At 34.3% G+C, this 25,445-nt stretch overlaps 1 protein-coding gene across 1 annotated transcript in view; it reads right to left on the reverse strand.

Annotated features, from left to right (window-relative positions):
• CNTN6 (contactin 6) overlaps positions 1–25,445 on the reverse strand; it is a 272,370-nt gene that overhangs the window by 27,901 nt on the left and 219,024 nt on the right. The window contains exons 12-13 of the mRNA XM_035702505.2: positions 20,929–21,056; positions 20–195 (exon numbers count right to left, since the gene is read on the reverse strand). Of these exons, the coding sequence (XP_035558398.2) occupies positions 20–195; positions 20,929–21,056 (304 nt within the window). The remainder of the gene's footprint in view (positions 1–19; positions 196–20,928; positions 21,057–25,445) is intronic.

Raw genomic sequence — 25,445 nt, forward strand, 5'->3', positions numbered from 1 at the left:
AAAAATTTCATCAACTTACCCCTCCAATCCTTTCAAAATGAGTGACTCCTTTTTTTAAGTCTATGACATCTCCATTGAAAGACCATATAAATACAACTTCAATGGAGGGGTCGTGGGATACCTGGCATGGTAGGACTATACTCTCTCCAACTGTAACATCCATTTTGGAAGGTGGAATGGTAATAACAGTCCTCTCTGTTAAGAAAAAATACTATTATTATAAAAAGCTTATAAGATGTGAGTATATGGTGACAAAATACATATTTTGAATGGTTTTGCAACTGCTTGAAATTATATCAATATAACTTGGGAGTTCTATATCCAGTATCAATAATCTGATCCACTTTTTTCAAATATTTCTGCGTTTATCAGTGTAGCTTATTACCTGTAATAAGGCATAGTTTTACTCATATTTTATAGAAAAAAAGTTGATAGAAAACTGTAGACTTCAAAAGACATCATTCCACACATGAAAAATGTGCCACACAGCTTTTATTGCCTTTTTTTTTTAATTCTGAAATTTTAGGTGCAACATTACAATTCATACACTGGTTGCAGCTCTAGTCTGCATTAATTTCATATGCTATGAGAAAAACTATGTCATTAAAATCATAACTACCAGAATTTATATAGAAAATTTTAAGCATAAGTGTATATTTACTAGTTATGAATGTAATATTTATTCTATTTCTAAAATAGCTGTGATAATAATTTTCTATTTTATCTAAAGGCACAACATGAAGAGGAAAGAGGTATGTCTTCCCTCTCTTACCTAGATTTTGCAAAGCTAGAATTCTACATCTGTCATAAAAAAATCCCCTCTATAAACATTAGTCACAGTGCCAACCATTGTTCTACAAACCCTAGTATTTCACTGACCAAAATTTCAAAGGTCATTTCCAAAAGTGTTCTAATGGATTTGAGAGTCCTGTATTTCTCCGGTTAAAAGAAATTCATTGTGATAGATCCTATCTGACCACATTTTTTATAACAAGATAAATAGTTTTGATTTTAGGGGGCCAAGAATTGATTGAAAGGGGAAAATCAGTAACGATAAAGAAGCCCTGGACATACATTTGGATTCAGATCTTACCAAAATAAAATATATTTTAAGGAATTTACATTTAAGAATTAGGGGTTTGGGCAAATGATACTGAAAGAGTACTTAGATAAAGAAGTTTCAGAACTGTGAAATGAGAACCTGGAAAATCTTTTTCTCTAAAGATCATTCATGAGATAAAATTTAACCCTGTAGGAGATGGACTGAACCTTTTACTTTCCTTCTGGCTTTACCATACTATTCAAGAATCCAAGCAGGTATTAAGATTGAATTTGTGTGTTTAAATGGGTTAATGTGCCAACGTATTTTATCAATAGAATGCTTAAGTATTATTCTAATGTTTAAAAAATTGCAGTTGTTTCCTTAGTAAATATTTGAGAATGGAAAGTTGAAACTAATAATCTTGGGTTTTAAGGTACATATTGATAAAAGAGCCATGGAAAAATAAAAGCACACCGTATATTTCTGCATATAATGCAGAAAATCTAACTCCTCCTACATCAGGTATATCTTTATGCTTGCATAATTTATTTATTTTTATGTTTACATAATTTAAAAATTCCATTTCCTTTATTATATTGGATGCATTCACTTTCATTCTAATTATTTTTGGAGAAAAGTTTGGAGAATGATTAAATCCATTCTTAACTCCAAGTCTTCTTCACTTCTCTTCCCCAGAGTAAGGGTTTCAAGAACACTTTTCAGAACTAGAAAATATTTTTCTTCTTGTAGTTTTTTGGAAAAAGAATGTACCACTAATGTCTTATTTACATTTATGAGAGGATGAGTTGGCTAATTGGATGTGTTGGTAGAGCAAAACTGCTCTGATTTAAAGTTTTAGATCATGCAATTAAAGTAATTTTCAAACATTAAAAATGACAGCAACTTCTTCCATTTATGGCACCACAAAGTAGCAAAGTTAGACAAATCATTCCTTGTATACACAGCTCTTTGGTAGTACAGTAATAATGACTAAGACTTCATGAATAAGAAATACTGTATTATAATTTATAATGTTTAGATGTCATCACTAGTTAACTCACTTATTACCTAGTATTTACTGAGCACCTACCAAATTCCAGCCAGTCTGCTCAGGAGGAAAAAGAAACTCATCAAAGTCACATGGTGCCTGCCTTCACAGAGATTTAAGTCTAATGAGGGAAGGTGACATTAATCCAATCATATTAATGGATATATAGTCACAGCTGTGATAATTGTCATATATTAGAAGTAAATGATCCCATTAAAATGGATAGTCCTGAGAGGTTTATTGAAAGATTTGCTTTGGCTGAGGGTAAAAGGCAAATAGAAATTAGCTAGTTAAAGATAACAGGTAGGGGGAAGGATGCCTATGTCGGCAAGAGGAAGGAACATTTACAAAAAGCCTGTGTGAAGAAGAAACATGGATGGTAGATGCAAAGCAGTGGTTTTGCTGGAAATCCTAGTATTACTAAGTATAATGCAGGAGCAAAAAGAGTTAGTAGAAAGCTGGGTGATAGTCAAAATAAAGACATAAAAGCCTAAGATGTTTTTAGGATCTGCTACATAATCTATAGGTTACAGTGTGAAATGAAAATGTAGGGTGCCTTGGTCAAAAAGTAAAGAAAGAAGTTCTATTAAAGGTACTAAATATAAAACAAGTAGCTTTAAAAATGTAGTATAACATATAAAAGGTAATAAGCTAATAGCAATACATGAGTAACAGACAGCATAAACTTGCCAATTGCAAGAAGTGTATTTTTGGTGTCAGTTTTACATAATACATTAAATAATGCTTTATTAAAGTTATCCTGCTTGCTCTAAGCTTTTTCTCATGTTTCTGGAAATTTACTTATTGGAATTTATGTTTTTAAACAACTTCATTTTCAATGGATACAATTGACATCAGTCACTCATGACTAATGTAAAACCACAAATATTTTTCAGTAATTTTTGATTTTGCAAAGGATCTTTCTGCTGATATAACTTACAGAACTGTAAAGAGTCGTTTATAGGATGTGACAACATTGAAATACATTTCTGATAAGTTATTTTGAAATATAAATTTTAGAACACCTAGAGCTGATGATTCCGGGGAACAACTTTTTTCTAGGAGATTTAACTCTTCATACAAATCCTTTTCGTGTAAGTCTGAATTAAATTTCAAATGTAAATTTAAACAATGGGACTTTAATGTTCTTCCGGCATACCCTGTAACTTCTGAAGGCTGTGCAAGAAACTAAAAGTGCCTTAATGACTTGTGTATAATCCAAAATGCCTATTTATGCATTCTGTTGCTTATCTTCAATTACGAGGAAACACTCATTAATAATTGGTTCACCTGGAGCTTCTTATAAAAATAGTGTTATTTTCCATTGAGTGGAAAAATCTTTAAATTTCATTTCTGTTTCTAAGCCTTTGGATATTAGCTTTGCAATGCTGGACAAATTTTTAAAACCACGCACGCTAAACTTTTTGAAGAATCTGAATAACTGTGTGATATGCCTCACTGCAATGCTCATGTGCAGGCTTTTATTTTTGCAAGCCTTTGCGGACAAAGTTTACCGCTTGGACCCTGCAGATCCTGTTCAGGTGCTCAGGTTGCAGACTCATTTCTGCAGACGTCACACAGATCACACCACAGGTGCCGATGTGCCCCCCCTTCTCAGAGCCTCGGTGCCCCCGACTGCCAGGAGGCACGTGGCTGCCCCGGTACCCACTCCAGCCCGGACACCGCCTGCTGGGTGAGTGGGCCGGAGCCTGTTTGCACGCGGTGGGTTTCTGCATCAGAAGGACGCGCATATTTCCTCTGCTCAGGAGCACACTCCGCCTTCCCATCCGACTTCACCGACAAAGTACAACCTCAGAGACAAGACGACTAAGAATTTCAAGACAGTGACATCAGGGCTAAACACCAAAACGGGCATTTCTCAGCAGACTCCTATGTGACTGAGCCACACACCCATGCAGCCAGTCCTGGATGTCATTTTTTTTTTTTTTTCTGACAGAAAATGGGAAGCATTGAATGTAGGACGCAGAGAGGCACCTGGGGTGGCTCAGTGCGAGAAGCGGCTGCCTTGGGCTCCGGTAGTAATCTCAGGGTCCTGGGATCAAGCCTTCCTTGTATGGGGCTTCCGGCTCAGTGGGGGGTCTGCTTCTCCCTCTGCCTCTCCGCCCTGGCCCTGCTCACTCTCTCTCTCTCAAATTTAAAAATAATAATAGGGCAGCCCGGGTGGCTCAGCGGTTTAGGGCTGCCTTCAGCCCCGGGTGTGATCCTGGAGTCCTGGGATCGAGTCCTGCGTTGGGCTCCCTGCATGGAGCCTCCTTCTCCCTCTGCCTGTGTCTCTGCCTCTCTCTCTTTCTCTCTCTGTGTCTCTCATGAATAAATAAATAAAATCTTTTAAAAAATAAATATAAATTAGGAAGCAAAGGCAATGGTATAGAGACATACTGATATCTGTAGGATGAAAAAATAGATTATATATAAAAAGAAGTCTCTTCTGTGAGAATCCACTTTTTATGCAAAAGAAGGGGCTACATGGTTGTCTGAGCATAGTTCCCTGTGAGTACTCTCCGGTGGGGTGGGGGTGCTTGGCCAAGGACTCTTGACTGCTGTATCCTCATGCCACACCAAATGCAGACCTGTCCTAATCCCGTGTAGGTCGTTCTGCAAGAGCCACAAGGCCGCTGATTGCTATCCTACAGCCTTCTCTTCTATAACCACGCACAGCTCCAGGCTCAGAATTCAGAGTGGATACCCCACAGAGACAAAAATCACATTTGTGGAGAATGGGAGAGTGGTTCTCTGCCAGAAATATACAGACTCTTTGACACTATTTTAGGAAAAGAACAAGGACTGTGCTTTAGTTCATTAATGAGTCCTCCTGTGCAAACACTTAAACTCTTAAGGAACTCTAATATCAGAGATTTTTTTTTTCAAACCATTCAAATCAGTCTCAGGGAGCACAGGGATGTATACACACATCTCCTTACTCTTTTCCTAAGAGTCCATATATATACCTGTACAGTAGGTGTAATAGCCCAAAGCTCATGATTAACACTGCAGCACTTGCCGGCTTTTATGGATAAGTGAGATCATTATGGCCTGAATTATAACAAATTAAAAAAAGGAAAGAAGTCCACTATGCTAGACCCTATCATTTGTGAAACTTTGAAATTCTTTAAGCCTCTTTCTCTTGAAACAAAATACAGATAGCTGTTCCTTTTCATCCTGTATCATTTCAATCTTCTTGCAAACTCCTTAAGTATTTGTAGAAATTCTAGTCTAGTAATTTAAACTTTTTAACATGCATAACAAGTTCTCAGAGAACATGTTAAAAATGTGAATTCCTCCACTTCTACCAGAAATACTGAATCAGGACGATCTGTGAAGGAAATGGAGAATACGGATTTTTAACATGCCATTTTTTCAGTTGATTTTGATGTAGTTAGTCCAGGGACCATGCTTTGAGAAATACTGCCTCAGGTTTTGAAATCTGAATCTGAAATTTCTATTTAAAGAAAATCCAAGTTATGTAAATATATTGTCAGGAAGTCTCTAATGCTTTAGAGCCAGGAAAAAGTCCTAGTGAGTAAAATGTTATTGGTTAGTAATGCTTCAAAAATAAATACATAAAAATGGACTTTCAAGGTTATTTAACTGTAATTAATTCTGTATACTATATCTGCTTTTAGAGTTTCACAGTACATTTTAGCATATTAAAAGCTCTGAGAATTTCTGGATTAAAGAAACTTTTAAAAGTATATTTAATTCTAGATTTCCTACGCTTACTAAAAATGGAGCAGTTTTAATCCATATGACACCTCTTCATACATCTTGGGATATAAGAGTGGTATCTGGGTAACAGTCCATGGAGAATATGATTCTTGATTTTGGCTCAGGTCATGATCTCAGCTCAGGTCATGATCTCAGGGTGGTGAGACTGAGTCTCAAATTAGGTTCCTTGCTCAACTGGAAATCTGCTTGAGATTCTTTCTTCCTCTGCCTGTCCCCCTGCTCCCACATCTGCATATGTATACATGTGTTTTCTCTCTCTCAAATAAATAAATAAATCTTCAAAAAAGAAATACATTTCGAGATCTAAGAGATTCTGAAAAAAAATGTTTGAAAATACGACTGTCATGGTTAAAAAGGATCAACACACATCCATATATACATGCATATGTGCTTATCTGTGTGTATTTATTTAGCATACATACACACACAGAAATACATATTTATGAGATGATCATGTAAATTTGAAATCTAATTCTGGAATAATGATTAATTTTGTAATATAAGAAAACTAGATTTATTGTTATATTAAAAAGACTCCCTTTTCTTTTAAAGATACATTATGAAATATTGATATATGAAATTATGATGTTTGTGATTTGCCTCTAGATATCTGGGGTGGATGTAGAGGAAATAGAAGGTGAGGGTATGGCTGAAACAAAGTTGGGTATGAGTGATGATTAACAACCCTGACTGATGGGTGCATGGGAGTTCTTTACACTATTTTTTCTACTTTCCTGTTGTCATTCTCAATAATAATAATAATAAAAGATAAACAGAAAATGATGAGGTTAGTGAATATGTGCATACAAAATAAGGAAGGATCTTTCCCATTTAGCTTCTAAAGTGATGAGGATATATTACTTTTTGAAGATTATCCTAAATATGAATGACAAACATTCATGAAGAGTTCATAAAATTACAGAATTTTAATATTTCCTTTTTCAATCTATTTTAGTGAGATACAAATCGTATAAAAATAGCTTTATCTAACAATCCTATTCTTAATAAGTAAAAGGAAAGATTTAATAAAATATATAATGCTTTTGATGAACAGCTTTACTCAGATTCACATAGTCCTAATAGCCAAAGATGCTCCCAGAACACATCTTTAGTTATGAGTACCTCAGGACATATGAGAAGTGATGTTAAAACTTCGGTCAGAATTGTTTAGCATAATTTCTTTAAACACAAATGAAGCTTGTTCCCTGTATCAATGGCCAAACACTATTCCATATTTTGAACCCTAACTATGTTTTAGAAAGTAAGGGATGGCAATCCAATGTGTAATTGGCCTTTCCTTGACCACCCAGAAAATATTCCTTTTGGTCACTTTTTAGTTGTTTCTTTTGTACCTTCAACTCAACAACAATTGAAACCTTCATCTGTGAGTAATAATCTTTCAATGTCACTGTTCAGAATAATAACTGTTCAGGTATTTCTGAAGTTACCAACTTCTCTCAAATGATGGACAAAACAGGAAAAAAAATCACCAAACCTTTCTTACTCTGTACAAACATGTGATTACCTTCATTTGTCTATGACATTATAGGAAATGTTGCTAAGATACCAACATAAAGAAAACTAGTATTTAAATAGCCCTTCAAACAGGTGACTAAGTTCTCTGATATTTTCTCTCACTAGTTAATTTGTGAAGACTACAAATAATTACTTTAAATCTGGTCCTCTTTGTAATTCCTCAAATCTCAATTTAACGTACCCATTAACATAGTAACACTTTTCATGGTTCTTAATTTCTTCTTCCATTTACGTGCTTCAATCTGGGATCATAGGTTTTCTAACTATAGGAATGTCATCAGGAGTGTCATCAGCATTTCTTTTAGCGTCAATTTGGGTTCTCAGAGGTTTGTGTGAAAGCATCTCTGCTTTGTATTCATTTGGGAGGGTATTTTTGCTGGGAAGATAATTCTTATCATGAATGTCTTTCAGCCCATTAAAAAAGCCATTCCTCAGTGTTCGGATTTTCTTATTTCTGTTGCTATCGCAACAACCAGGCTTATTGTTGTTCTTTTGAAGATAAGTATCTTTTTTATTAGGATAGTTTTCCTCTTTTCTTTTGGTTTTACTACTATGTGCTTACTTAAACATTCCTTTGTGTCTGTCCTCATTAGGGCTCAAATAATTTCCTGAATAGAATGGCTGCTGTCATTTTCAGTTGTTGTCTTTTTAAATCTCTGACAAATATTTCTTCACACACTACTCATCCCTCATTTTCCTTCTCCTCTCCACTCCTTTTGGAACCACAATTTCACATATGTTGGAACTATTCATATCCAATATACTCCTTATGTTCTTTTTTTGTCTTCCCATTGCGTTTTATCTCCATGTTGCAGTCTGGATATTTTCTATTTACATATCCTCCATTTTACTAATTCTTTTCTCTGTCACATCTAATCTGGTATTAAATCAATTTATATTGTTCCTAGTTTTAGCTTTTGTATTTTTCAGTTCTAGACTTCCAGTTGATATTTTTTATTGCAGTAAAGTTGGTACACAATATTATGTTAGTTTCAGGTGCACAACATAGTGATTTGACATTCTATATATTACTCAGTGCTCACCACGATAAATGCAGTCACCAGCTGTCACTGCATAATGTTATCACAATATTACTGACTATATCCCCTATGCTGTACTTTTCATTTTCATGACTTCTTGGTTTTATAACTGGAAGTTTGTACCTCTTAATTCTCTTCACCTATTTTGTCCATCCCTCCATCTCTCTCCCCTCTGGTGACCATCTCTGTATTTATGGGTCTCTCCATTTGTTCCTTTTTTTTTTAGATTCTTCATATAAGTGAAATCATATGGTATTTGTTTTCCTCTGTCCAACTGATTTTTACTACATGCCATTTCCTTTTTTAAATATTTTATTTATTTATTCATGAGAGATACAGAGAGGTAGAGACATAGGCAGAGGGAGAACCAGGCTTCTCTTGGGGAGCCCAATGTGGAACTCAATCCCAGAACTCTGGGATCACAACCTGAGCTGAAGGCAGATGCTCAACCGCTGAACCACCTAGGCATCCCAATACATGCCATTTCCCTTCTGAAATTCATCTTGTCGTCTATTTTTAACATATTAATCACAATTATTTAAAAACTCTTGTCTAATGACTTTCATATTCCTGTCAGCTGTGACTTATTGCTAATGTCTGATGTTCCTCTGAGTTTTGATCATTTGGTCCTGGTTCCAGCTATTCCTGGTAACATTTTACTGAATACAAGGTCCTGTGCATCAAAATGCAAATGTTTTTACTTTGTTATATTTTTTTTCCAAGAAGATTTACTTGTTTAATCAAGTAACTAAAAACAGCAGAACCCAGTTGGGAATGGATATGAATGGAGTCTGAATGTCACTCATTTTAAGCACTGGTCAACTTTGCTCTGTTTTTATCACCAGGACAAAGTCCTTTAGATGACTCCACTCAAGATGGAGTTGTGCAGTAGGCTTCATTTTATCTGGCTAATTCTGAGCCCCAATTTTTATCTTCCTTGCACTGTGAGGCTATCATAATTTCTGCTTGAGGCATTTTCTGCTTTCTGCTTTTTTTCTTTTCTTTCCTTTTTTAATTTCTAATTTTACTTCTTGGGAAGTGGCAAGTTTCTGGAAAAAAACACCGGGGAGTGTGGGGATCACCTATTTGTGCATTTCTTTTCCCTAGGATATTGTCCTTCATGTTGCAAGCACCTTAGTTACTATCATAATTCCTTTGAAATATAGTTTTTATTTATTTTTAAAAGATTTTAATAATATTTGTGGCTTCTATGGTGTGACATTGGTCTGATAAATCTACTTCAACTACTCAGGATAAAAGTTTCTCCAAATATTATTAATGCTTAATAATAGATTGTGTAAGGGTTGAAAACATTTAGGCCATTTATCATCAAGTTTTTAGATAATACTTTGAACAGTATGATAACTGATAACATTGGAGAAAAATTATTCTTTTGACAGAAGTAGAAACCCTTAACATAAAAATATACTAATTGTTTATTCAGTCTTTTATTCAAAACCATTTAATTAGTATCAAATCCTTACCTTCTTTCAGGTGTACATTAGTATGAATACTAAGCAAATGAAACAACACTGAACTGAGGAACTAAGAGGACTTCCATCATAAGAGGTAAAAAATCTAATTTACATTTTAATAGGAACATTCTTGTTTCAAAAGGGAGACCTGATGGAATCAAGACAAATCATGAGGTTGCATGTGTGGGTTTCTCAACCTCAACATTATTAACATTTTGAGACAGATAATATTTCACTGCATGTATGTATGGTGGATTCAGAGTGAGGTGAGGAAGCTGCCCTGTGCATCACAAGATATTTATTAGTATCCTTGGCCTCTTCCCACTAGATGTCAGTAGATCCTTCAGTTGTGACAACCAAAAATACCTCCACACAATGTCTAAAGCCCCCTGGAGGCAAAATCAACATGGTGAAGCACCTCTGTGTAACAACAACATTTGGGAAAGAGATGGTAGTGGTTTGACTAAAGTTTAGTTAAGTGCAGTGGTGAGAAGTAGTTAGATTCTAAATGTATATTGATGTTGAGGCCATCTGTTGGATAACTCCTAGAAAGCTAGGAGTAAAAATGACTAAAAGGATTTGGCCTGGCAAATATCAGTACAGACTATTATTAATACAGAGGGAAAGACTGCAGTAGGAGCAAGTTTTGGAAATAAGAATTAAGAGGCCAATATTAGCATATAGTAAATTGGTTAAGTGAAGATGATAAATTGGTGGTGGATTTGGAGAAAGGTATGTATTTGAACTGAATGTATCATTTTGGAATTAGCTTGTGGATGGTACTAACACGATGAAACTGAGTAAGATACCAAATGAGTGGGAGTAGATATAGCAGAGAATACATTCAAGAACAAATCCCTGGCACACTCCAAATTTAGGAAATGGGTAAGATTAAAAGGAATCAGCAAAGTAAATGGAAAAAGAGGGACTTAAGATGTAAAAGGAAAACCTGACAAATGCAGTGTGCAGGCAGCCAAGTGAGGAATGTGGTTCAAGAAGGATGTGATCAATAGTCTGAAAGGTTAAGTAAATGAAGACTGGGAACTGACTGTTGGATTTAACAACGTGGAGGTTACTAGTCACCTTGTTAAGAGCAGTGTTGATGGAACGGTAGGGGAAAAGCCTGGTTGCATTGATTCAAAACAAAGTTGACCAGAAAGATTGGAAAAAGAAAGCTCATTTGGACAACTTCTGAAGAGTCTTGATATAAAGGAGAACAGTCAAATATGGCTGTAGCTGGAAGGGAAGTAGGGTCAGAAAACATCTATTTTTAAAATGATGAGAATAACAATATGAAACTATTCTGGTGGGGATAGTGTGTTACACAAAATAATAAAGATGAAAGAGACAGAGTGAGGCAGACAGAGACAGAGAGAGGAAATTGTCCCTGAACATGAGAGGGAATCATAGCTAGAACAAAAGTGGAAGATTTGGATTTGTGACCCAGTATCAACCAAGCTGTGCTTTACTGATTTCTTGATAAATTTTGTTTAAGCAAGAAATAATTAAAGCTTGACTCTTTGTAAATGTTAGTAAAGAAAAATACTACACTACAAAATATAAGATATATGATATCCTGATGAAGATAATTGATTAAACACAGTGTTCATTTTCAGTTTTTTATAAACATCTAGTAAATGAAGCCAAAAGAAATTTTTCCTAAGACCTAAATCCACCAAAACAGAGATCAAAAGGGGAAACAAAATTTGAGAAGCTGGAATGAAATGAAATGATTTCTAACTGATCTGCCATAGAGCTCAATCCTATGCTGGCTGTGAGGAAGGCAGAGAAGAAAATCCTTGAACATGTCAACCCCCCTTTTGGACTTTATGAATAGGAAACTGTTTGGTCTCTGTAGTGTTTCTCAGGCTCAGGAGAAGACTGGCAAATTATTCTCTTGAGAGGATATGAAACAGAGGGTCTCTGAACTAACTGCTCAGTACCAAGCAAGGTTAAAGATGAAGGAATCTTACTAAAAACAGGGAAATTAAGGAACATGTACATAGTAAGGACTGAGATCCATGTTTTGTGATGTCATTTAGCTCTGAGGGGCTGGCTGTCCGGCCTTTGCTCTCTGTGCAGGAAAGCAGGGTAGGAAGGGGGAGGGAATGCTTGTAAGATGTGGATTTTATAAACCTAAGAGAAAATCCTAAAAATAGTGTTTTAAAATTTTCCAAGGATATATATTGGCCAGATCATCCTTGTGTGAAGTCCAGTATTAAATGCCGCCCCCGCCGACTTGATCAGAACTTTCTATAAGAATTTTAGTGTCCCATTCTTAAATATGAGCAGACAAGATTCACAAAGTATCTTAGTATACCTCTTGATAAAGGAAAGGAATTAAAACAAAGAAAGAGGAGAAGGCAGTTTGGGACCACAGAAGCCATGGAGGAAAATGAAGCTAGATAAAAGAAAAAGTAAAAAAAAAAACTTTTTTTTCTTAATAAACTTATTCACAAAAAGTGGATTGTAGAGGGTCTGGGGGCTGTACACGGGCGGGGGCCTGGGGAGCTCTGTACATGGAGCTGGGAGACAGGGGAGCCTCCCGGTGGAGGGCTACTTTTTAATAAAAAAAATAATGGGAGCTACAACCACCGCCTCCCCCCTCCCCGATTAAAAAGACACAAAAATAGACGTTTCTAAGGTAAATGGGGAGCTTGGGGCTTAAGGGTGTTGAAAGGGCTTCACAGGTGCCAGGGCTTAAAGGGCTGGTCACAGGCACCGGGGCGGCTCCTGCATCAGTTGGTAGAACAGCACGTAGCCCTCGCTGGATACCACCTGGTTTTCACTAATGGGGGAGCAATATTTTCAGACAGACAAAAAAAGTGCAAGGTATTACATAAGGGAAGAAAGGTATTATGTAAGTCAGAAAATAAAAGGACACTTAGACATTAAAAAAATAGCAAAATCAAAAATTTCCAGAGGGTAGGACCAAATAGATATTAAATGGACAATAGGAGAGGCAGACAAAAATACATACAGTTCATATACACATTTACAAACTGTATCTACTATCTAAATTTATAAATATATAAAATATAATAAACTACGCACAGAGATACATACATACATATATACGTACACATACACACATAAACTAGAGTACCAGTTTAGGAAATCTAACTTTTTCACTAATAAGTATTATAGAAAAAGCAATGGAATAGACTATTAAATTATCCAGGAAGACATTCCAGGTTAAAGAAGTATGAGTTTTCGGGATGGCAAAGTGGACCAAATGCCCAGTATAAAGGCTGAAAATGGATTTACACCACAGCACATCATCAGGCAATTGTGGAACCCTGGGAATAAAGAACTGAGAGAGAGACAGACAGAAAAGATGTCATAAACAAATCAGAAATCAAAATGGTTTCAGCTTTCAGAGCACAGTAACATCTCCATATTGCTAAGAATAACGATTCTCAATCTAGAATTCTGTTTCCAACTAAGCCATCAATCAAATGTAGGCATAGAATAAATAAATTTTCAAACATGAAAGATCTCCAAAAAATTACATTCCTCTTGAATTCTTTCTCAAAAATCAATTGGAAGTTGCATTCTACCAATATGAGGGAGCATATCAAGAAAGGCATGATGTTTAGGTAACTAGGCTCCCATGCAGAAGGGCAGGTTGATATTGAAGGGAGCCAAGGAAGACAAAATTAAGGAATGGATTATTGTTAAGTCCACTGAAAATTAAGCAAACAAAACAAGACAATTACTAATTCTAGGGGAAGCAAATACAGGGAAATCAAAGTCAATCTCTGAAATAAACCCTGTACAGAGATAGAAAAAAAAAAAAAAAACCTACAAACACAAAGAAATCAGTGTGATGGAGTCTTTAATTTTCTTCTTTAGCAAGCCAGAAATGGAGGAGTTTTTAATCTTTATAATATAGCGTTCTTCGTACATATACTTGCATAAGGGTTGGATGTTTTCTATCCTCTTGGTCAAGTGCAAGGTTTATCTGCTCAGACATGTGTTTTACTGATTAAAGTCTGTATATTCCACTACAAGCAGAGTAGAGTTTAATTTCATAATATCAATTATGCACAATGTAACCATAGCCAATATATTCCAGTTTACCTTCAGGTACCATTACCCATTTATCTTTCGCCTCAATATTTAAATAATTTGGGAGAAATATGAAAAGACTACCAAGGACCCAGAATAAAAGAAACAAATCATAGTCTAGAGAAAGTAATTATCTAAAACTGGAGTTGTCTAAATGAGAAAATATGTCTAAGTATTGTGCAAGGTAACACTGAGAAATTCCATAGCAAGTAATAATGTAAAATGTAAACACAGGTCTTTTATATTAACAAGTAATCAAAACAGGGTCTGACATCTATTTAAAAAGAGCATGCACTGTAGATTCTGCTTGCTGAATTAGATATGCCAACTACTCAGTTTCAAAGCTGTTAATACATAATAGGCAATGACTATTTATGACATCACATTTATATTTGTTATAAATAGGTAATGTTCACTCTGTCCTCCAAGTATAACTCTGTGCTGTGCCATAGTAAAACATCAGATTGAAGAATTCTGTAGTTTGACAGGAAATGGGATTAGGAAATTTTATTTTGCCTGGCCACAGGATCTAGTAGGAAGAGGATGTTTTCTTCTGAACATTGATGTGGAGAGGAGGGCAGACAAAATGAGAAAATAAAAGCGAGAAGATGAAAATCAGGGTGTATTGTGTTCATCTGATTACTCTTTTCCCTGTCAGCACTGCCCTCCTCCAGACCCATCCCTCACCTGGGCTTGAAAGAATTTGCTAACTGCTTCCTTGAGTATTAAAGATCCATAGATTGAAAACAGAACTTGCACCTGAGGGTCTTTTACATCGTAATGATACACATTATCCCTAAAAAATGGCACTAGAACGTAAGTGACCACCTATGCCACGTTAGAAATAGAAGGCTCAAGCTGCGGGAAGCCTAATAGTTTCTTTTAGCATCAGAATGGAATCAAGGACATATTACTAAACTTCCAATTCCAAATACTCACGGCACACATGTGTTCAGGTTGGGGAGAGAAAGTGAAGACGAAAATACTTACAGTTCAAGATATGTTTTACTGCACAGACTAAACCTGCTGTTGATTAAAGTTTTGTTTCAGTTCATTTTCAGTAAAAACAGAAAGTAGATACCTAATGGTTTAAGCCAAGTGACGGAAGCCAGATATCAAAGCATGTGAATATACTGTATGATGGCACATGTAGGATATCAATGGCAGAAAAGAATCCTAACAGTGGTTGCTTCTCTAAATTGGGTGGGAGCAGGAATTAAGGGATTACCAAGCAGTAGGATGGAAAGTTCTATAGGGTGATATTAATGTTCTGTATTTGGCAGAGTTTGGGATACAAAGGTCACTTGCCAAAATTCAGCGAACATACACTTAAGATTTGTGTATTTCATTACATGTAAAATTCACCTCAAATGGAAAAGAATGTTAATTGATATTGAACTCTAATAAGTGAAAGCTGAAGTTTTTAGGAAAAGTACTAAGTTTTGCAAGTCACTTTGTTTTTATTTCCAATGGATTTGAAACAATATTACGTGAAACTGCATGTGTCTCATGCAGTTACTATTATATAAATTCAATGGAAGATAAAAAGAAGGAAAAAGGTTCTGTTCTTACTAATACAAGGGCCATGGTCAAATTGTTTTAGCCATCTATGCCTCGGTCTCCCCTTGTGTAAAAAGATAATGATTATTTGCTTCACAGCGTTGTGAGGGATCATTGAGATGATGTATAATAAAGCTCCTATCACAGTGCCTGGAACATAGTATATATTTAATAAATGGTGGTTAATGATAATAGTAATAAAGAATACAACACCAGTAGTAGTAAAAACAAACTCTTCATGACCTCATGCTAGTTAGTAATAGAGCTAGTTCATCTAATTCCTAAGTCTGCACTCTTCATGACTTTGAGAAGTGGTGTATACTCATCTGTCTGGCTTCCTCCACTTAGCTTGAATGACCAACTTTACACTTCCTACTTTTATTAAGAATAAACAAAACTGGGGATCCCTGGGTGGCTCAGCCGTTCAGCGCCTGCCTTCAGCCCAGGGCGCGATCCTGGAGTCCCAGGATGGAGTCCCACATTGGGCTCCCTGCGTGGAGCCTGCTTCTCCCTCTGCCTGTGTCTCTGCCTCTCTCTCTCTCTCTCTCTCAGTCCATCATGAATAAATAATAAATAAAATCTTAAAAAAAAGAATAAACAAAACTAAACAAAACTTAACCATTTTGGGCTGAATTTATTCAGCAAAAAATGTCTGGGACAATAAAAAAACAAACAAACAAAAGGTGCAGACCTGAAATTCATTAATATCTGTCCTTTCCATTGTATATTATCAAACACATATTTTTAAAAAACAGCTGTTCAGCCTACCTGGAAATTTTATCAGAGTGATATGTGCTACATTTCTAAAAGACAGTGGACTAAATTGTTACAGATCAAAATAACATCAATGTTGTTTTTGCTTAAATAAATGTTTTGGGGGGGTCTTTTGTTTATTCTTTTTCCTTTTTCTTTTTCTTTTCTTTTTTTTACATTTTTACTTGAAGAGATTATGGAATTCCAGTGTCAAGATTTCACTCAGCATGATTTTCAATATTTGTAGGGGAAAGAAAATTCCTAGCCAGTATATAAATTCACTATGTATTTTTTCACCTGAATAATGCTTCCACTAATAATTTTTAAATCAAAGTTTTTTTTCTATAAAAATGCTTTAAATCATTCTTTGTGGAAAACTGAAGTGCATAATTAAACATTCTGAAGAAAATATTAGCAGTGCCAGGAGACTTCTCCATAGTGGTGTTTTCAGCCACTAAAATATGACCCATGTATTCCAATGTGCTTTGTCATTTCTGTGAAATTGTACTTTTGGTTTACTCAATAAAGCTGAGCTTCTCAATAAAGCTGGGCTCAACACCTCAAATCCCTTAAACTCCCTTTTGAAGCCACAAAGCCTCCAATTATCTACCTATCTTGGTATTTCTCTTAGTAAATATAGAACCATAATGGTGCACACCATCATTCTGCTGGAGAAAATGGATAGGCCACTCTCTACGCTGGTATAATAAAGACTTCTATCACAAAGAATAAACAACTAAATGAGCAGCAATAAACTTAATTTGCACATTAGATATGCTTTTCCAAGTTCCGACATTTCAGTTGAAAATAATGCTGAAGCAATGAGGCCTATAATTGAACATCCAAAACTTCTCCAGTGGGGAAACAAAAACAAATGTTGCCTGCAAACAAGATCATTTTTATAGCCTGCTGTTATTCTGCTTTTTAATAATTTTTCAAATGCCAGATCAAATAATTTCCCCTTTTATGTGATTTTCATATACCTCTTAAGTGTGTGTACACACTGTAATTCTATGCAAATCCTCCAAAATGAAAACACCTAAACTCTCTCTTTTTGATTTCCTGTTTGTGCCTATGGAACATGTCCTCAGATTACAATGGGCATCTTCTGAGTCTCTGGCAATGCTGGTGCTAATTGCACTCCCAATGTTTGAATGGGAAATGGCTTTATCCTGCTGCATGAGTGAAATAGAAATCTCTGACATACAGTGCAGATAACTTCAGAATCCCCTTAACACAGATAAGCCATATCAGCTAAAAACTAAGCTGGAAAATATCTTACTCTTGTAACTATTATCTTTTTACATGTTATCTAACAACAACATTTCTTGCATGACTGAGGTTCATCAGTAAATTCAAAGAGAGGTTTATTTTATCAGCGTTACTGAAATTTCTCATTTGCTCCTTACCACCCTATTACCAGTAAGGTCACCATATGCTGATTTTGGTGTGAGAAACAAAATTATATTTGACTCTGTAGTGACAATCAGATGAACATTATAGACAAGAAATTACACACACACACACACACACGTTAGATCATCTTAAACAACCAGATGACTACACTCTTAAGAGTCAGGAAAATGGTTGAATCAATGCATATTATTGTAATTCTTTCTCAGATTAAAGCTTCAAATTAAACCTATAAACTTGTGGGTTGTAAAATAATAATTCTTTGTCAGTAATACCTTTAACGTAACTACTTGAAAGAGAATTAGAAGTCCAGTTAAAAGGATATGCTAATAACAGACTTATCTTAGACCTGTATTTACATAGTATTTTCATAGTTTAATAAAAATCATACAATACAGATTAATAAAAAATGAAGTTTCTAAAGATACTTTTATTTGTACTTTATACATTTTGTGTTTATGTAGTTATTTTTAAATGTATGTGTTTTGTGTTACTATGTGTGTATGTGTTTCTTTATATGTGGTTCTTGTCAATGACAAGAAGCAAATAAATCCCCCTTAAAATGGAATGTGGGTATTTCATGAAGATCAAAAATAATGAACACAATTTCCTTCTCATTATTAGATATAAATGAGTGAGAATTACTTGATATTCATGCATATTGATATATGCCCTTTTTGCATATGTAAATGATTCTCTTCTCTGTGCTGAAAATACTGGAACAGTGAGTTCTCTCCATGAAGTCTGTAGGATTTTCATGTAGCTTCACATTTGTTTCCCCCTTGCAGAATAAGGAGTTCTCTATGTATTAGAAATACATAACTACAAACCCTAAAATAGGGAAAGTGAAAGCATTTTAGAAGTTCATTATTTTCCTTTGATCCTCTTTATTACAAAGTATCCTAAGCTTCCCCCCTGAGAAATAAAAAAAAACCTTTATATTTTAGAGCAAAAAAGTCAGAACAGAAATTTGCTAAGAACTAAGGAGGTAGAATAAAATAGTTTCATTTAATCAATAATTAATTATCGAACATATACAGTTCCCAGGACTGTTATAGGATTTGTGACATTCCTGCCTTCTTTATGCTTCTTTCTAGAAGAAGGGCAAGCTGGAGACAAAACCATAGATGTTACAAATAACTGAATTATACAGTATGTAAGAAAATGAAAAATCCTACCGAGGAAGGAAGAGTGGAAAAGATTAAGGTGACCAAGAGTACAGATTGGGATAATTTTGTTCCAATAGTCCCAGCAAAGAACACTAGAAATAAACAAAACTACGTTGGGTTTTTGTGTTTTGCCTTGTTTTATCTTCTTTCAAACTGAGCAATCTTATTTCGTCATTTTCTCCCTTGTAGAAAGAGTTGAGTACCTGGGGATTATGGTGTGTTTTATGGACTATCTCAAATTACGGATAAACTTGTTTCTATCCTAAGAACTGGGAACCTATCTACAAAAAACATAGCTATGTTACTTATCTGAAATATCCAACTGCTACCTTGAGAATTAAGCACAGTCCAGCTGCTCCAGAGTTACTCATATTCATTTGAGTCTCCTTTTACTTTTCACCCATTGTTTGCTAAAGGACAGCATCATGATGCCATATGTTTGAGACATTTGAGAAAGAGAAACTATTCGCTGAATCCAATATATCCAATAACTTCCTCCCCCCAAATCCAATCTCTAGGATGAAAGGTTTCCATCACCGTATTTTAGCTGTAAAACCATTGGTCCATCTCATGGATCACCAGCATTTCATAGGAACTTTCATTGGGAAACTACATTTCTACTAGTGATACTTTCTACCCTTTACATTTTATGTTTTAATTCTCTCTGGATTTCTCCATTCTTGAAAAAATTAACTGTGATACTGTCCTCCACCATGTTTTAAACTTCTTCATATTTTAAAATGAGTGCATACCACCCACACCTTCTTAATTTGAAATGAGGTAAGAAATCTTTTTCCTCCTAAATGGACATATTATTTTTTTTAAAAAAAGCATTTAAGCTTTTCAGTATATGGATAGTACAAAACATTTGCTGGAGAGATATCCTATCATTAGATATGGCTACATAGCACATTCCTTGAAATATTAAGTCCATCTCTGTCTTAAAAATCTGATGACAATACAATCTCAAGGAAGTAAAGTTTTTCAAAATGTGTCACACTGGTTAGATTTTGACACAAGTTACATCAATCACATTTCCCCTGAGTGTTTCAGACAATTGTCAGCAGGCATAATGTAATATGCTTAAGACAATGTTGGCAGAAATATCTTCCAGGGATAAAGGTAGGTATTTTTTTTTTCCTTGAGACATTTTAAAGGATAGTTGAAGTGTAGTCACTAACTACTTTTTATTTAATATATTTATTTTTAATAGAAATGATGATAAAGCACCAATTGCTGAATTTAATTATTTGAGCTTAATTAGCTGCTCAAACCACCTTCTCAAGACAGTCATTTTAATCATCCAGGAGGCAATGAAATGATAAAAGTAACATGGCTTCCAGTAAACATACTAGTTTTATGAGCTGAGATTCAACAAAGTAAAGTAGCAAAGATGAGGAGTAGAACTTGAATACTAATTATGTCCCTTGGTGATATATGGAGGTACATTTGGATTGATAGAAGCTTGAAAGTCTGAAGAATAGAGTATGCAGCTTTATCATCACAAATTATGTGAGCTTATAGGTTTATTATGTTGGGAATATAATAATGACTTATACGGACACATATTTTTTTTTTCTCTTTGAAACAAACTACTCATTAGACTGTATTCAAGAGGGCCTGCATTTCACTAGCTATGCACCTAGGGTTATATAAATAAATGAACTGGTTATGTTCTTGGCAACCTTATACCCAGGTAAAAATTTCATACAAAATGAGAGTCTCTGAAGGAAATTTAACAAAAAAAAATATTATCAACTGACTTTATCAAAATGTCCATAAGCTTCCAGCACTAAGGCATTTGTGAAAATTCAAATGTTTTAGGTGCCAGTTTTAATTCTGTTTAATTACCCACTGACAGCATTTCAACTGCCAAAGTATTCACATCTGCCATGGTATCCCACTGGCAAAGTAAACATACTATTAATGAATATGGGAACACAACTCTTAAATAAATTGTGAAATCAAATATTTCACATATACAATATGGTACAGGCTTGACACTATGATAGATGTTGTGATATGCATACATATCTCTAATGTTCATCAAGCACAAATGAAGATAATAAAATACCTTTTACGACTAGGCTGCCAGTGTTCTTTGCAACGCCAAACTGATTTGTAGCTATGCAAGTATATGATCCGGCATCTGACCTAGTAACGTTATATATCTTGAGGCTGCCATCCTCTGAGAGAAACACTCTAAAAGGAAAATAAAATAATTAACAATAGTAAGGCTTTCAAAACTAAGCCTTAACCATTTATTTTCATTTTATATTTTCATTTTAAAACATTACTAAAACCATGAGCATATTCCTTTCCTTTTATTCTATTCTTGATTGTGAGCAATCTCTGAATCCTCATAGTAGAACAAACGATATTTGCTTTTATTCTGACACAGTACTGATCATTATCATACTATTACTTGAATTATCATTGTTGATTTTTATGCCCATTAAAAATAAAATGGATGCTTGATGCTACAGTGCCCATTTGCTTGGTTAATAATAAATGCAACTCCTCACTATGCATTTTGAAAAGTCAACTCTCTAGTGAAAATTGAACTTGGCATTAGAGAAATGCAAGCTAGTTTTTACATTGTTTAGTTGTAGCTTTATAAACTGCTCTTATTTAGCACTTTCAACCACCAAACAACAGGGTTCTCAATAACAGTATTTGCCAGAGCTAGTGAATTGAAGGAACCATCTACATGGTTTCATAGCCAAAGGGCCCAGGCTTATCCAGTTATGTGGCGTATCCCATAAAAAATAGAGTTAGAGTATAGAAAGAATGAAGCCTTCATGAATCAGACTTAATTAAACAGTCCTACAATATATGTAAACACAGCACATAATAAAGGGATGGCTGCATAAGAAGTTCTAATCTTTCATAAAATGATTCTTTTTTTTCCATAAAATGATTCTTAAGTTTTCTCTGAAACTCAGAAATAATCAAAAGCAAATACTAGACCACTATTGTAATCAGGGAAACCCCAAGATTGGCTTCTTGACAAAATCACCATCAAATGTTTTAATAAAGAGACAAAAAAAAAAAAGGAAAACTTAAAGCACGTGCCAAATTTTATGTCTTATAAATATAATTAGCAACTTTTTAAAAACATGCTTTTAAAATACTAGTAGGTAGTCAGGGTTGTGTTGTGCAAAAATAAGTGATGAAAACTAATTTGTCACAACAGTAATTTTAAAAGAAAGAAAGACATAATAACAACTGCCATGCATGTCATATCCATTAACAATACCAAACAGTATTTGTTTCATTGCAAACATATCATTGTGCCTAATATGTGTATCACACAAAATGTAGCTAATATAATTAATTACCCAATTTGAAACCTAGGAATATCAGCCAACTACAATTTGTCTGAAGCCAGCTCCTGATGTTGGGTTTATTATTAGTGATGTGTTCCACATTCTCTCATCAAGTGAGTAGCTGGGGCCACATTTGGGTTTAGAATGTTCCATGGCATATAATCAGATTTTTGTTTAAGTCATTATCTTGGAGTACTCCCCAGCAGCAGACACTTGATATCGCATTTATTTTCTGAAATGTCTAGATTTCTTGATCTCGATTTACATTAACAGTTGAATCATACCATTAATGACACTGTAATAGTAAAGCTATTCTAATACGCAGCAAACTCCAGGCCAAACATAATTCTGAAACTGATTTAATTAGAAGAGATCAATGTGAGAAGCAATTGGGTGCATCACTTATCTCTAGAATTAAGGAAAACCCAGGAATTTTCAGCAACATAGAAATGTTAAATTTTGGCCAATAAAACCATTTAAATGATATAAAATATTTATCTGCTGGTATCTAGAGGCCATCAGACAAATTTCCCAGCTGGCAATGCCAATGTTTATATGTCATACAATTTTTCACTTAGCTTTCAGAAAAGAACAATTCATGTAAAGAGTGGTTTATTACTACCTTTTTTAAGCTCATGGTATATGTTCAATAATGTTTGTTAAATTGAATTGAAATAGTCATCATTGAAATTTATTATTTCTGTTGAAATCTTAATCAGTCAACCGTTACTTCTCAAGTGCCTAAGACTGAAATACTGAGAAAGCAGACCGAGAAAAATTATAATCTGTCCAAGAGTAAATAGCTAGTAAATATTAGAGAATAAATTGAAAGTTGTTTCTGATTATCTCCAGCACTCATCCTCTTTCCAGAACATCCATAGTTACTTGCAGTAGATTAATTCTTCATGTTAATTATGATGTTTAAGAAGTTCCTGTTGAATCATCATTAGATGCCCTTAGAATAGTCATCTGTGTTTACTTCTCAAAATGTGGTCTCATTCCAAACCTACTGTATCAAACTTTGCATTTTAACAAGATATCCAGTGATTGGCATGCACAATAAGGTTTGTGAAGCATCGATCAGTTAATTATAAGTTAAACTTTAGTCTGTAAGCTTATCTTTATCTCTAAGCAAGAATCCACACTGTTCTCATAAGACCAATATGCAAAAATATATAAAAAATAAAAAAGGTTAGATTTAAGTACTTTATGAAAATAACCAAATCAGTAACCAAACTGATTTATCACTTATTAAAAACAGATTATAAAAAATAACTCTCCATAGCAACTTAGGATATAGAAAACCAGAAATTTAACTATTAATAGAAACATAACATGATAAAGAGTATGAATATTTCAACTTATCATTTAATTTTTTTAATTAACAAGAGATGGCAAAATATAGTAAGAAAACTTAATCTATGATAACATAGATGGAATGAAACCACATAATCATAGACCTAATTTTATGTAGAATAATTAAATGAAAAATAGTAAAGAAAAAAGCCCTGAGAATTCCCAGTTCTGTCATGTACTAAAATATGGCTTAGCAGAAGTAATTAAAAGAAGAAGAAAGAAAGAAAGAAAGAAAGAAAAAGAAAGAAAGAAAGAAAGAAGAAAGAAAGAAAGAAAGAAAGACCAAATAACTAAAATTAAACTGTGCTAAACAGTTGACATTTTCAGGGAAGGAAGAATGCACCTATAAAAATTAGCTGGAACATTTTAACTCATCATTTTGGTAATATTCATAGATAAATATAAAGACTGACTTTTTAAATTCTTCTTTTGGAATATTCTAAAAGGTAGTTTAAAATGGTATCTGGAGTAATAGAAAGGACATATTAATAAAATATATTAAAATATTTTATCTTGATTTCATATAAGCTTCTTTGGTATTTAAAACAAAACACACACACACACACAAAAAAAAATAAAAAATAAAAAAAAATAAAACAAAACACAGCCACAAGTATAGATAAGCTTGACTATCAAAAAAATTGAGAAAACATCCTAGTGATAAAAATAAAGATTTTTGTGAATAATTAGCTAAGAGAATATAGCTATAGAGAGGGAACCATAGGCAATAAAGTAATGGATTACATACCATATATATTTATATTTATATTAGGACTTAGTGCAGAGGTTACAATGCTAATAGACAATAAAAGCCTAAATGAAAATATGTGAGCATCATTTAAAGTAGTACGTCTTCTAAAAATTCAATAGCAATTTACAAACAGAATAGAAAGCCCAGGAATAAACCCTTGATTATATAGTCAATTAGTCCTTGACAAGGGAAGCAAGAATATGCAGTGAGGAAAAGACAGTCTCTTCAACAAATGGTGCTGGGAAAACTGGACAGCTACATGAAAAAGAATGAAACTTGACCACTTTCTTACACTGTATACAAAAATAAACTCAAAATGGATTAAACATCTAAATGTGAGACTTGAAGCTATAAAACTCCTAGAAGAAAATATATGCAATAATTTCTATGACATCAGCCATAGAAACATTTTTTTCCCTTTGTATCCTCTGGCAAAGGAAACAAAAGTAAAATTAGCCTACTGACCATACCAAAATAAAAAGCATTTGCACAGCAAAGGAAACCATCAACAAAATGACAAGTCAACCTGCTGAATGTGAGAAGATACTTGTAAATGAAATAATCCAATAAGTGGATACCTGCTGAATGTGAGAAGATACTTGTAAAGGAAATAATCCAATAAGTGGTTAATATCCAACATATATAAGAACTTATATAAATCAAAACCAAAAACTCCAAATAATCCTATTTAAAAGTGGACAGAGGACATGAATAGATTTTTCCAAAAAGGACATACAAACAGCCAACAGAAACATAATAACATAATAACATTACTAATCATTAGGGAAATGAAAATCAAAACCACAATGAGATATTACCTCACACTCAGAATGGCTGAAATAAAAAAGGCAAGAAATGACAAGTGTTGGTGAGGATGTGGAGAAAAAGGAACCCTTGTACAGTATTGATGAGAATGCAAACTGGTGCAGCCACTGTGGAAAACAGTATGGAATCCCTCAAAAAATCAATCAATTCTCAAAAAATAGAATTACCATATGATCCAGTAATGCTACCACTAGGTATTTACCCAAAGAAAACAAAAACACAAATGCAAAAAGATATATGTACCCTTATGTTTACTGTAGCATTACTTCCTATAGCCAAGGTAGGGAAGCAACCCAACTGTCCATCCCTGGAAGAATGGATCAAGAAGAT

This window comes from Canis lupus, chromosome 20 (assembly GCF_003254725.2).
Source record: "Canis lupus dingo isolate Sandy chromosome 20, ASM325472v2, whole genome shotgun sequence".
NCBI lineage: Eukaryota > Metazoa > Chordata > Mammalia > Carnivora > Canidae > Canis > Canis lupus.